General features: G+C 39.5%; 1 protein-coding gene across 2 annotated transcripts in view; it reads right to left on the minus strand.

Annotated features, from left to right (window-relative positions):
* The window catches only part of ctnnd2a (catenin (cadherin-associated protein), delta 2a), a 245,157-nt gene that overhangs the window by 9,872 nt on the left and 221,795 nt on the right, over positions 1-13,490 (minus strand). For both annotated transcript variants that reach the window (XM_030099690.1, XM_030099689.1), the window contains exons 20-21: positions 13,203-13,452; positions 9,948-10,032 (exon numbers count right to left, since the gene is read on the minus strand). In XM_030099690.1, coding sequence (XP_029955550.1) covers positions 9,948-10,032; positions 13,203-13,452 — 335 coding nt within the window. The remainder of the gene's footprint in view (positions 1-9,947; positions 10,033-13,202; positions 13,453-13,490) is intronic.

Here is a 13,490-nt window from a genome sequence, read left to right on the forward strand (position 1 = left end):
ACACACACACACACACACACACACACACACACACACACACACACACACAGAGTTTTCTGACATGTGTCTGTTGTGTAAAGCAGGATCGCTGAAGGAAAACACACAGAGTGGCCTTGGTTTGGTTCTGTGTAAACCAAATTCATTACAGTGATGCTGCGGCATTGTTGTGGAGTCTCAGTGTGAAAGGTGAGTATAGCCGGACGCTAAGTTTCAAGGTTTAAGTTTAAGTAAATATTGCGCCATCCAAGTTTTATCAGGCGGGATCCCACAGTGGTTCAAAGTCTGCAGCTTGCCTAACAGTCATTCTGCACCCTAACCAAAGTCCAGTGTTTGCTCCCTGTCGGGGTTCACCGTGGAGCCTTATCAGGCAGTCCTGACACCGGCAGATATCTGCCACGTCACTGCCTCGCTCTTGTGATTCTTTCCTACTCTCCTCATCTTACCTGCATTTTATTTCCCTTCCACCCACCTTCACTTTCTCACTTCTCTCCAAACGCCCATTTCAGTTCCTACTGTATAACTGGGACAGGAAAGAGAGAGAGAGAGAGAGAGAGAGAGAGAGAGAGAGAGAGAGAGAGAGAGCGAGCGAGAGAAAGAGATTGGGTTGCTAGGCAACCAGTCTGCCTGTTGCTCTCACCATCAGCGGATGATTAGTTGAAGGTCGCTGGACTGCGAGGTAGAAAACGATTACTGCCCCAACAAATGCTGTTAGAGTGTTTGTGTGTGTGTGTGTGTGTGTGTGTGTGTGTGTGTGTGCGTGTGCACGCTCATGCTAGGCATCAATTATGGCCAAAAATTAGAAAAGGTTACACATGATGAGTCGCGGGTCCCCTCCGGGCCTCATCGACCACTGAACATTGTCATTTTTTAAGTCTTTCAATCCGCGCTTGCTATTCCTTTCACACTCACATTTTGATATTTACCGTCAAGAGCGCTTCACTCACACATGATCCATTTGTCCTCGCAGGAATAATGCGCCTCTGACCTTTACATCCTTTATTTTTGTTGCTTGTGGTTCCACTGATTTCGAAATTGACCTTTATACCACGGTTGCATTTACTGCAAACGCTGAAATGCTCTGCGTGGAGCCCGGCTTCTGTTTCCCCCCTGAAATACCATTGTTCGCGTCGACCCTCCAGCAGGCTATCTCCGCAGACCTCTATCTCCTCCCGCTCTCCGGCTCTGCCTGTCTAGAACAGGTGAACGTCAGAGGAAGAAAGCAGGCAAAGAATGGAGGCAGCTTCTGAAGCATTAGGTCGGTTTGATGTCTGCTAAAGTTTCTGAAAGTGCATCTCTTTTCCGCTGTCTCTTCCAGTTTTCTATCGTACAGCCAAGAAAGATGGTTTCATTTCGGCTGTCTCGACGGAAAATGCAGTGTTGTTTCATTCTTGGAAAGATGTTTTAGAAAGTAGAGTGTGTCTAAGCTATTGCCAAAAATGATTTAAAGACAGGGGATTTTCTGTCTTCCCTTCACTGTTCGCAGTGAAAACACCTAAAGCAGCAATGAATCAATATCAACAAATATTGTTTATATCTCCAGCGCCTGATGTCTCACAGAATAAGTTCTTGTTTTGTTACTTTTATTCTTTCACTGGCTTTTGTTGGTATACTGAATATCGGGGGAAATTACTGATCACAATTTCAAACATGGCAAGATAGAGAATCTTCTTTATGTGCTAAATGAAGTAACCAATCTCCACATTTCAGATTTAAAGAGCTGACGATTATCAGTGTGCATATCTGAGCCTGAACCTGTTTTATAAGCTGTTTAGTTGTTAATATGTAGGTAGTTTCATGTAGCGTCCACATTTCTGTTCCCTCAGAACAAAACATCAGCAGATGTCGAGATGATAGAATCAAATTTTATAGACGTGTTGGATTTTTTTTTTTCCATTCAGACTTTTCTGCAGAGTGAAAAAGATAAGGAAGGAATACAGCAATACCTCACATTTCTGTTGTTCTTTTTTATGGACCTAGGAGTGTGACATAAAGATTGATTGATTGATTGTATTAAAACAAATCCAAAGCAGAACAGAAGTCTGAATAAACAAACTTCGAGAGTTTTTCTGTTTCCTGTCAGTTGATCACAGTTGTTTTACTTGCTCTGTGAATGCAAGTGTAGGCATGATGAATATTATAATAGAGTGATCATCAATTAAGCTTGTGTACTAAAAGCTACCAAGAAAAAAGTCTAAAGACATTGTCTCATATAACCCTGGCGCTGTTGAATATTCTAAGAGCAGTTTCAGGAAAAAAAAAAAAAAAAAAAAAAACAGCTTCTGCTGCTGAGTTACTCCTTCAGTTAATTCACAAAGATGAAAATAGAATTTAACACGTAGTCTTTTTGAATACTAAAGGTAAATTATGTGTGTGTGTGCGATTGTGTGTTTTTATTTATCTATTTCTGGATTCTGGCCACAAAAAACCATTTGAGAGAAGCTGGAAATGAAGAATTTAAGCAGGTAAACTAATTTAGATTTACTTCAGGCCCATAGCCTCATAATGACTTGTCTTTGGTTTTAATCGCCGTACTAATGTACGCTCAATATGCAGTAATTCACAAGTTATTCCAGCGCACCGCTTTAACTCTCAACAGATGCTGTTCTTATATATAAATGTCTTCCTGAATGATATGCTGTTTAGGCGTGATCATCCCTTGAGGTCTATTCAGCGAACAGAAAGGAGACCGAGACAGCGGAGCAGGTGGAGACGCAATGAAACGACCTCTGACAGCGGAAGAATGAAAAAAAAAACCCAAACACAATTATTATTTTTAGTATGCAGCCGTGCCTGATTTGTATAATGTCAGAAGTGTGCACGTAACGCAGGTGTTAGGTCAATCTGAATGAATGATCACACATCTAATCAAGGTTTCTAAACTGTCTCCCGACATGTGGCTGTGTGAATTAATTTAGCTTCAGCTGCGATCAGGTTTAATGAGAAAATGACAACCCATGTACCGACCGGCACCCCAGAGTCAGAACCAGGCTGGGGAGGGAAAAAAAAAAAAAAAAAAAAAAGAATCAGGTTGAACATCGTGAACAACTCAGGATTTCTTAAAAGAAACTGTGAGCAGACGAGGTTTGTTCACGGAGCGGAGTAGTTGACCCAGAGATTTTCTGCGTGTGTGGGGAAAGACAAAAAAAGTGCTTTCTTTTATTAGTGGCAAAGTTGGAGTTTACACTGAAGAAGCACTAGGAGACAGAGAACCAAAAAAAAAAAAACAAAAATAAAAAACTGATCAGAGGAACAAAAGAGAACTGAACAAAAAATAAAAAATAAACATAGACATGGAACTGAAAAATAGAAGAACAGAACCAAAGAAAATGAAACTGGAAAGAACAGAATAGAGAAACTGAACAGAGAAGTGCAGAATGAAACATAATCCAACAAATCAGACCACAAAATAACCGAAGAATAGAAATAAAAGCCATAAGAAAATAACTAAACACAGCAGAACAGAACATATTGGAACACTGAAGAAAACTAAAACCGAACAAGACGCACAGGCAGAAAAGAAAAACGGAAAAGAAAATTACAACTACACAGAGAAGACCAGAACAGAGCAAAATAATCATAGAACAAATTAGAACAGAACAGAAAACATACTTAAACCAAGATGCATAAAATGCAGTTGAGCAAAGTTTTATTTACTTAATACTATCATCTACTGCATACATGTCAGAGAGGCTAAGTTTATGAGGTGGATCATCTTCCAATCACAAAGTCAGGGGTTTGATTCCCCCTCTCACCATGTCTATATGTCAAAGTGTCCTTGAACAACACACTGAAGTTCAAATTGCAAAACGCTCCCAGACTGCTGAAATACATGTATCATTTAGGTGAAGTCTGTTTTCCTTTTTTAACATTTAATTTAAATCAGTATGGCAGAAATTGGTAACATAATAAAATTCAGTACTTTTTTTTTAATTGTTTTGGAACAAGGGTAAAATAAAACTGTCGACATGATGGATATTTCTTTTCCTAATACTATTAAATATTTGTAAACAATTGTAAGTAATTCACTCAAATCACATTGGAGCAAAGCTTGTGTGACTGCAAGTAAACTTCCACGGCTTCACCACGAGCAAATTGTGGCATTTATAGCGTTGACTTGATCTCCTCTTTCTTTCAGATACATTTGTTTCATTTGCAGGAACATCCTGAGCATTCTGGGTGCAACGATCCTGCCAAACACTGGGCTGTGCAATCAATGACCTCACACACACACGCACACACACACACACACACACACACACACACACACACACACACACACACACACACACACACACGCACACACACACACACACACACACACACACACACATCCCGCACAAATCTCTCACTCCCATCACATCGCACAAACACACCCACATAGTGAATTACACAGTCCTGGAACATATTGTAAATCTGTCACACGTGTGACAAACACAGCGTCTCTCTGACCCTGAACTCCATCTGTCATACGTGTGTGTATCTTACTGGTGATATGAGCGAGTTGATGGTGAGTGTGTGCAAGAGAGAGAGAGGAAGAGAGAGAGAGAGAGAGAGAGAGAGAGAGAGAGAGAGAGAGAGAGAGAGAGAGAGAGAGAGAGAATGTGTCTGATTAAGTGCCGAAGACAGATCATTTATCAAGAAATGAGGCACGGCAGCCTAACAGAAGTTATGCACTGAGCAGGGAAATGACAAAGTGTAACTGCGCGAATGTGAAATTTAGGCTTCAGTTTGTGTATGTATTCAGAGAGAGGAGCTGCATCTGTTTGTATGAGCCACTCTCAGAGCCAAGTCCTCCTGGTCCTATTAAGAATGAGGCTTATTTACAAAGTGACCATGTTTCAGTTCCTTGTTTTGTGCAGAAATCCCCCGGCTGCACAGTCCTGCACATTTGTTGTCTAGTTAAAAGATGACCTGTGGCTACCCTCAAAGGGACTGCAGATGAAACGCCATGCACCGCCACTTTCTCACACAAACACACACACACAGTGAATGAGGACACATCCTGTCAAATAATCCACATAAACTCTGGTAAAAGTAGAGTTTCACTGCACTCTGGAGACTATTATACATGATTTATCCAAGTCAGTGCTAGTCTTGGTACAAACAGTTTTGGCTTTGGTTTATTAATGACTGCTGCATCAAAGATATCTGGAGTTATCTGAGATGCTATTTTCATACAGTTAGTGTTTATTCATGGGCTTGCAGCGTCTGGTTTTAGCGAGCACAGAAAGTGTTGGGCAACTCTGCCCCGCCCACTCAAATTTGGTTGCTATTCTGTTTTTTCCTCTCTCTCTCTCTCTCTCCCTCTCTCTCTCTCTCTCTCAGCTTCCACTGCTCCCATGGCACCGCTGTAGGAAATGATTAACTCCTCTTACTGCAGTTTGACAAAAAAAAAAAAAAGACACACTTTCAAAGACAGAAAAACACACACGTGCACCCGCGCCCAAACCTCTCCAAAAGTGTTTCAAAATATTCTCATTACTTTGAGACTTCAAAGCAAACAACACAAGCTCAAAATGACTCATTATTGACCTTAATCTTCCACCTTCTTCCCAAAATCTAAGAAACACACAAACTAAAGCAAGCTCATTCCTAAACAGGAATATTTTTACTGAATTCACCTCATTTTGCTCCTTTTCTTCTCCATTTTCCCTCCTTGCTGCGGCTCACAAACACTTTGCAGAGAAGCCCTTCCCCACTTCCGTCTAAATTGTATGCTAATCCATGTTTGGACTGGAGGCTAACCGGATTTTTGCTCCATCTAACACCCATGACCTAATATGTCATGCAGGGATACGAGCAGGCAAGTCACTTATTCTCAGCTCTGGACTCTGCTGATAAAGTGTGGATCCTCTGACACAATAATTCCCAACTATAAAACTCAGCTGCTTTGTCACTGGCTGGGGGATTTAGCAGAGCGCACAGCAAGGTATGGTGTCCATCACACTTTAAAATCAAAGCAGTGAAGAGGGTGAATTTTTGAAAACATGAAAACGATAAATCCAGTGTTCAGAGAAGCAACAAACAAATCATTAGCATCTTAATGTGAACCCGGTAGTTGAGTTCAATTTGTGCTGTATGTTGGCCCTGAACTAAAATAAGTTTGACATTCCCTCAGTTCAAAAGTGCAAGAGAAGTGCTAGAGAAACCAGACTGCATGGAATGAAAGCCGCAAAAAGAGATCTTTAGATAAAAAAAAAAAAAGTCTTCTTCCTTCAATATCTGTCTTTATTAAATTCAGAGTCAAATGCCAAGTGAGGCAAAAGCAAGAGCAGAGAAAAATACAAATGAAGGAAAAATCTAAAAACGACAGCAACAACGAAAAAAAAAACGAAGCAACCTTTGTCGTGCACAGCAACCACGTGAAGCCGGGGTCCTTCATGTCTGTTCACTGGAGTGTTATGATATCCAGCCGACTGTAATGCTTTCCAGTGGCAATGATTAGAGGAGTGTGAAGCAGATGAGGCTCCAGTGGGCCGCGTGGGGATTCTGCTCTGCGTCGTACGCAGGCAGGAGGGGGTGACGGTGGAGGGGTGGAGATGGTGGGCGGGGGGCAGCGACAGTCGTCTGGATGATGCAAGGACATATTGATGCCCCGAGGCAGGCTGCCCTCAAGTTACTTTAGCTAAAGTCAGATATCTGGCAGTTAGATGTGATTTATAAGTTTTCTGCTATATTTTAATCTGGTCAAATAATCTATTTTCAATGATCAGCTACGTGCCCTTCAACTAGTATTTTAAATACAAATGCTACTAAACAGTAATATTTTCATTACCAGCAGAATGAAAGAGAGGAACACTTCAGTATGTATTTTAATGTAATTAAATACAAAACTGGTTCCCTTTTGAGGTATACTGACAGTAACATTTACTCCACACATGTATACTTGTTCATGTCTCCATAATGCATTTCAATAAAAGCCTAAGTTTATCTTTTTTTCAACAGCAAGTTGGGGGAAAAAAAAAATAAAGACATGTTTCAAAGCCAAGGATTCCTCCTTTTGGGGAGTTCAACATTTCAAGAAAGTGCTCTGAGACTGGCTGAAAGTTTTAATGCAATAAATGAAGTATAACCTTGGCGCAGGTACTCACTCAACGACACTTGCTACGAATCAAAGGAAGAGAACATCTGTTATTACTTTTCATCAAGTTCCAAGCATGTGCAGGAATGTGTTGTTTTCAAAGGGAAAGACAAAGTCAGAGAAAGTGGGCTCAAACGGCTTTTGAGCATTCGGTTAGAAAACTAAAAAAAAAAAAAAAGAAAAAAAAAAAGCTTTTTCTGAGACATTAAATATTATATATTGTATAATAATATCTTAAAGGAGCTATATTATGCAAAACCCACTTTTTTCAAGGTTTTAAGCATGCCACAAAGTTGATTTCCCTTTAAAACCACCCCCAAAATGTTATTTGCCTTCTTCCACGCATGTCTGAGTAATCTCTTTCAGCCTGCTGCTCTCTACAGCAGCCCCTCCCTTTGGGTAGAAAACAGCTCGTTTGAAACTCTTCAAACCTAACTACGTCACAAAAGTTGAACTCCTTCCCCCACCACTCTTCTCCCACCCCACCCCCGTGGAGACAACACGCGCACTCTCCTCTGACCAGCATGCAGCTGATTCGCATTTTTCATTGAGGAGACACCCCCCCTTCCCCCCCGATTACGGAGATAAACTTTAACCATCGTCTGAAAGCAACAATCAAGCAAGACCAAGAGTCTAAAGGGTCTGCGCTTGGTGAGTTTCTAACAGGAAAAGACGTTTTCGCGTGTGTTTGTGTATAGAGAAGCTAAAGCTAAAGAGCTAAAGCTAACCCTTAGAGACGCTAACGCATGATGTATTTGTTTTGAAGCTCCGATTGGTTGAAGTACGCTGTCAGTCAAAGTCCACAGGGGGAGAGGCGGGATTTTCAGTGGAACAGAGCGTTTTCTCTTCCGGGTTTCAGAATTAGCCCCCAAAAATCTTTTATTTAACACAAAATGACTTTTCCTTAGCGCCAAAAATAAACTATTACCATGTTAATGCCAATAATAGGGTTTGGACTAGCTAAAAAAGCATGACACAGTCCCTTTAATATGTGAACAATTTCCTGCCTGTCAGCATCATAACACAGTGTTAAAAGACAAGAAAAAAAAACAATGTTTCTGGCAAACCAACCAACCAACTGACCAGCAATCCAGTCAAGAGGTCAACCAATCAACCAACCAAGCGACCAACCAAAACTATATCCAGCCAGCCGATCAACAAACCAACAATCCAGTCAACAAAACAGGTATAGGAAAAACACACAGCATATTAGAAAAATTCTAAAAGAAAACATTGACACAAGTCTTTACAGCTCTATACTCACTTTGCACAAAAGTCACTAATTACCAACCAGCATACTGTGAATGATTATCACAACCTTGAACTTCTTCTGGAAGGCAACATTCAATTCCAAAGTAAACTAATCTGAGCCAATATTGTTATCCTTGTGAGTTGATAACACTTAAACGCTCCCTTGATAATCATATAAATCACTATCATAGACTAAACACAGTGTGCTTCACTTGACACCATAAGCACATTTACCGTTATTCATTTCCATACTACACACAGCCATACGTGCACAGCGCTGCAGACAGAAAGAGAAATCTTCAGATAATCACTTGAAAAAGCAGGTAATTGAGGTCAAGAGTTATCAAACATGAAATCCAATCAAATAAGTTTACAGCCACTTGAAATAAAAAAAGAAAACACTTCTGAAGTTTGTTATATGGAGAAAGTATCTGCACAAGGTAATGTCCAAACACATTTGATGAGGGATTGTTAATTAGTGTGACTTTCTAAGAAGTAACAGAGTAAACTTACTTAAAGTACTTAAAGGCTTCACCAGTCATTTAGCACTGTGGGAAAATGGACAAAGAAACAAAGAAGCCTTGCGAGACAAAAAATGGAAGGAATACTTGAAAAAGCTTAACGACTGTACTCATGAAACTATGTGGATGATATGATCAATAGTACAACATTACTGTTTAAACTTTAGATGTGAAAAACCAAACAGTTGCAAATGGGTTCACTTATTTTTCTTCAACATCATTTGGTATTCTACAAACCAACAGTCTTTTTAATCAATCATAAACAATAATTATCAATTTGCAATTCATATTACACTATTTCATTTAGTTATCCACAGGAAAAAAAGCAAAAAATCCTCCAAATCTGCCAAAAGAAGGCGGGATGAGTATGTGTATCGAATGTGTTTTTTAATTGCTTCATTAAACTGTTTCTACAGTGAATCATCCTCACCACCTGCTTCAGCTAAAGTGTAACGCCCTCATCCTAACATAGTTCGTCAGCAGATATTTTAAGGCCTGCGTGGCACGAACACTATCATAATGACTTGTTTAATTAAGAGGATTCTGTTTAGAAAAAAAGAAAAGAAAAAAACGCTGCAACTGCCACCTGAGAGCTGCCTCAGTTCTGCTAAAGCCCGCTGCTATTCTCTCTCTATCGGAGAACACAGGCGTATTCCAATGCGATGCGCTCGTACAATCAATGCGACAAGAAAGATCAAATGCAATATTCATACTTGGGAGTCCTCCTGGTGGGAGACTGACGACAACTGGGAAAGCTTAAGTGGATGTGTCATAATCTGGGACAATGTCTTGCAGTTATATAAGTCATCATCAATGCAAGATGTAGGATTGTTACTATATTACAACAAGTAAAATTAGGAACAATTTAAGATGCAACATGTATACAGACAACACAAATATTGCATAAACAGTGTGCATAACGAAACTAAGAGGTCTTCAGAAACTCAACCATACCTGATCATTCACAACTTCAAGTATTGTGCACACAGCTGGAAATGGCATGGTGCACGCAAAAATATTTTCTTATTTGCTCAATACACTTGCATGCACACACACATCTGATTTGAAATGTACAAAGGTATCAGTACACCTACCTTCTTGTAGAGAGAGCGCAGGTCTCTGTACTGCCACATGCTGCTGAGGACCTGAGAGGCTGCCTTCACCACTTTTGCAGAGTGTCTGCGGAGAGACAGACAGAAGAGTTATTTCACTCAGACCTCATTCCTCTGGAAAATGTTGCCACATTATTCAGCTCCCTGTCTTTGTGAGCCGCCCAAGATGCATGCCTGTCACCGACAGTCGTTTGGGCTTCAAGAGTGAGGCCTCCATTATTCTTTCAACTAAAAAAAAAAATGATCCTTGAGCAAAACCAAGAGTTTTCAGATGAGTTCAAAATGAGCCACTCTGCCTCACTAAAAGCACCGTCCCTCCACTCAGCTGAAACATGAGTCTAGTTAGAGTTAGTTCATAGCTGCTGTCATTCCAACAGTGAAAGAGGGGATAAAGAAGGTGCTCATTGACCATTTGTCAGCAAGAAGCAGCAACAAATAACCCTAATTTGTTACAAAGCAGAGAAGTTTAGGAGAATGAAAGTGAGAAACCGTATAATGTTGCACTTGCTGAATGTGTATCGGCAGCTTCAGCACCTTGGACAGCGTCAAAACAGGATTATTATTATTATTATTATTTGTTTTTAAATCCAGGAAACACTTTGACAAGTTAAAGCAGGAATGAAAAACAAAGTCTGTAGGGGGAGGTCATGCCACTGCATGCCTGCTTTTCCACTTCCATAACCATCATTTAGTGTGTTTTCACATCACCAACATGACTCAATGCTTTTTAGCATTGAACAACCACATGGCCATTGTTTGTACTATAAATTAAAAAATAATTTCAGTTGTATAAAACAACAATTAATCAATAAACTTGAGTAACTCCTTTAATGTGTATATATTTTATCTTAATATATCCAACAAAAAAACTGAGCACTGCTAGACGTGGATGACACCACACTACTACAAACACGCAGGCAGGGAAAAAAAAAAATCAAAAGCCATGTAGACTCATGGAGTCTTATCTACATGTGATATTGTTTGTGATGTCTTACAGTCAATCTTCTTGTTACACTTAACAAGAATAAGATAAAATGTATTATATGTGAAGAAAGTTGTTTTTTTCCTTTGTTGATATACAAAGAATGGATACTGATGGAAAATAATTACCATTAGTCACCATTGTTCACCGCAGTAAACAAATAATATACTGAGATTTTTCACAACGCTGCAGAACACCAGACCATGTATCGGCACTAAACCAGTATTTAACTCAAATAACAAAAATATTTGAAATGTCACAACTTATTTATTTTAACCAACTACTCTTCATTGTGTATTTATGCACTGATCTTTAGAAAACACAAGGTTTACAATGTGGTACAGCAGCACTGCATTGCATTTTAAACTCCTTTTTTGTTTCCGTCAATAAAACTCGGTTATCTAGTTTATAGCTGTACACTAATGAGAAAAGTTTGTAGCCATGTGAATATACCATGGTACTGCTGATAATGAGCATTTATCTTCAGTATACCTACCCTAAGAAAATGAAGATGTGTGAGCTATTAGCTGACAACTGCACTCCCTGTGACATTTACATTTATGGAAGTTTCTTCCAGCACCTCATATCTCTCCTTAATGGTGCCCTTGAGCACAGTCCCCCAAATAGACTGAGTGTTGTTCCAAGGCAATAAATCAACACTTGACCTCCCTCTGTTAATGCTCTGGTGTCATGGCAACCCCTGGCCCGCCGGTTGCAATAGCAGAACACCCTGGCCGGTCCCCAACGGTGACGGGGGTTGTCATTTTCTCAAGCTGCGTTGAGTGGATGAATGGTCACAGCGGAGGCTGACGCACAGTAATGAGTAACTACTAACTAGTTAACAGTTAACCGCGTGAGGCCACCTCCTTCATGCCCAATGTGAGAGCAAAAGTTTCACACTGTTCATGATCTTAGTGTTTAGTCAAAAGATTCCTAGATTTTCTGTGTTAGGGCTTCGTAACTGATCAGATTTTCTTTGCATCTCTGTATTGAAATGAGAAACAAATATTCTTTTCAAATTCAAACTGATTTTACAAGGATTAACAAATGAAATTATCCACCTTAACAAAACAAAAAGCATGTCGATTCCTTTTTTTTTAATTTATTTTTAACTTATGATATTGATGATTGGTACTGCTTCGTCACTCTGACCTTCAAGTTTTCTGCTTTTTTAATTTGATTTAGTTTGGTTTTATTTCACTGTTTTGAGCATCTCTGGATCTTTACACACATCTGTGTGTGTTTCACTTTGACTACCATTATTTAGATGACTCTTTATTTCTATGCACTGACAGTTACTGTTCTTAAAAAAAATTAAGATTTAATACAGGAGTTATTCAGTGCCTGTTGTCCTTGAGGAGAAGGAAAGTCATTGCAAGTCTTTAAAGAGATTTTTTATTCTTTAGCTTTTGCTTATTTTGGTTAGAGAGCATTAATCTCTTTCAGGCATATTCAGATGACTGAAACACAAACTGCTTTTTTTTTTTAATAATTACAAAAAAAGAAACACAAACTGCTGCTGTTTTATACTGCATTAAGTACAACTTTTTTTATCTTCTTGCTCTCTGTATCAATATGATGAGAATCACTGACATTATACTTAAAATATAAAGTGCAGTGTCATCATCATAGTCTAATCTCTTATTTTAACAACCATGTGGCCAAATCTGCAAGAGTATGTATACATATACGTATATTTAAAATATTCAATCAAATAACCTTGCTGTGTCTAAAATGATCCATAAAACAAGTGTTTCAATCTGGCGCGGATATAAAAATCAGCTTTCAGAATGTAAATTTCAGTCAATATATGTACACCAGGACGTGGCAAACTGATCCAGTTCATCCCATTTTATATGTTTTCATAACTTTATAAGCCTCCGGGTTTGTGGAGATTATTGTTGTTAAAAAGTGTGACTTCCCAGCAAGTTTTGAGAGAAATTATGGTATAATTTGTGTCTTTAAGTGAATGTGCTGTCACCTGAAATAGCCTGGGGCCGTGATAATAAAAATGCATTAGTTTGATGGAACTTTTGTTGATGACAGTGTGCTTTATTGTGTAATACCACTGGGGTCGATGTGACAAGTGGAATTCTACCTGTCAGAATAGTGAAACTCTCTAAAAAAACTCAACATATTTAGAAAAACTGCCTCTCTCTGAGTTTATTGCGATTATGAAATGGCGATAGTCGAAAGGGGCTGGTTTCGATTACTATTACTGCAACAGGAATATAAACAAATGCACTGCAACTCACTTGTCTCCTTTGCTGCGGGCGATCCCGATGAGTTTCTCGATGCCGCCGGCGTCGCGTAAAGCTTTCGCGTTCTCCATATTCTTGGTGATGACTTCATGAAGCGCGCAGCAGATGGCCGTTACAGTGTCGTCTGACATGGCCTTGCTGGGAGGGCCCGTAGTCCCGGTGGTCCCGCTGTTGGTGGCGTTGTTGTTGGTGCTGCTGCTGCTGCCTGGTAACCGGTGGATCAGATCTCTCATAGCATATTTACCTGGTGAAAATGAAGAAAAGCTAATTTAAAAAAAGTTT

Source organism: Salarias fasciatus, chromosome 9 (assembly GCF_902148845.1).
Source record: "Salarias fasciatus chromosome 9, fSalaFa1.1, whole genome shotgun sequence".
NCBI classification, from domain to species: Eukaryota; Metazoa; Chordata; class Actinopteri; order Blenniiformes; family Blenniidae; genus Salarias; species Salarias fasciatus.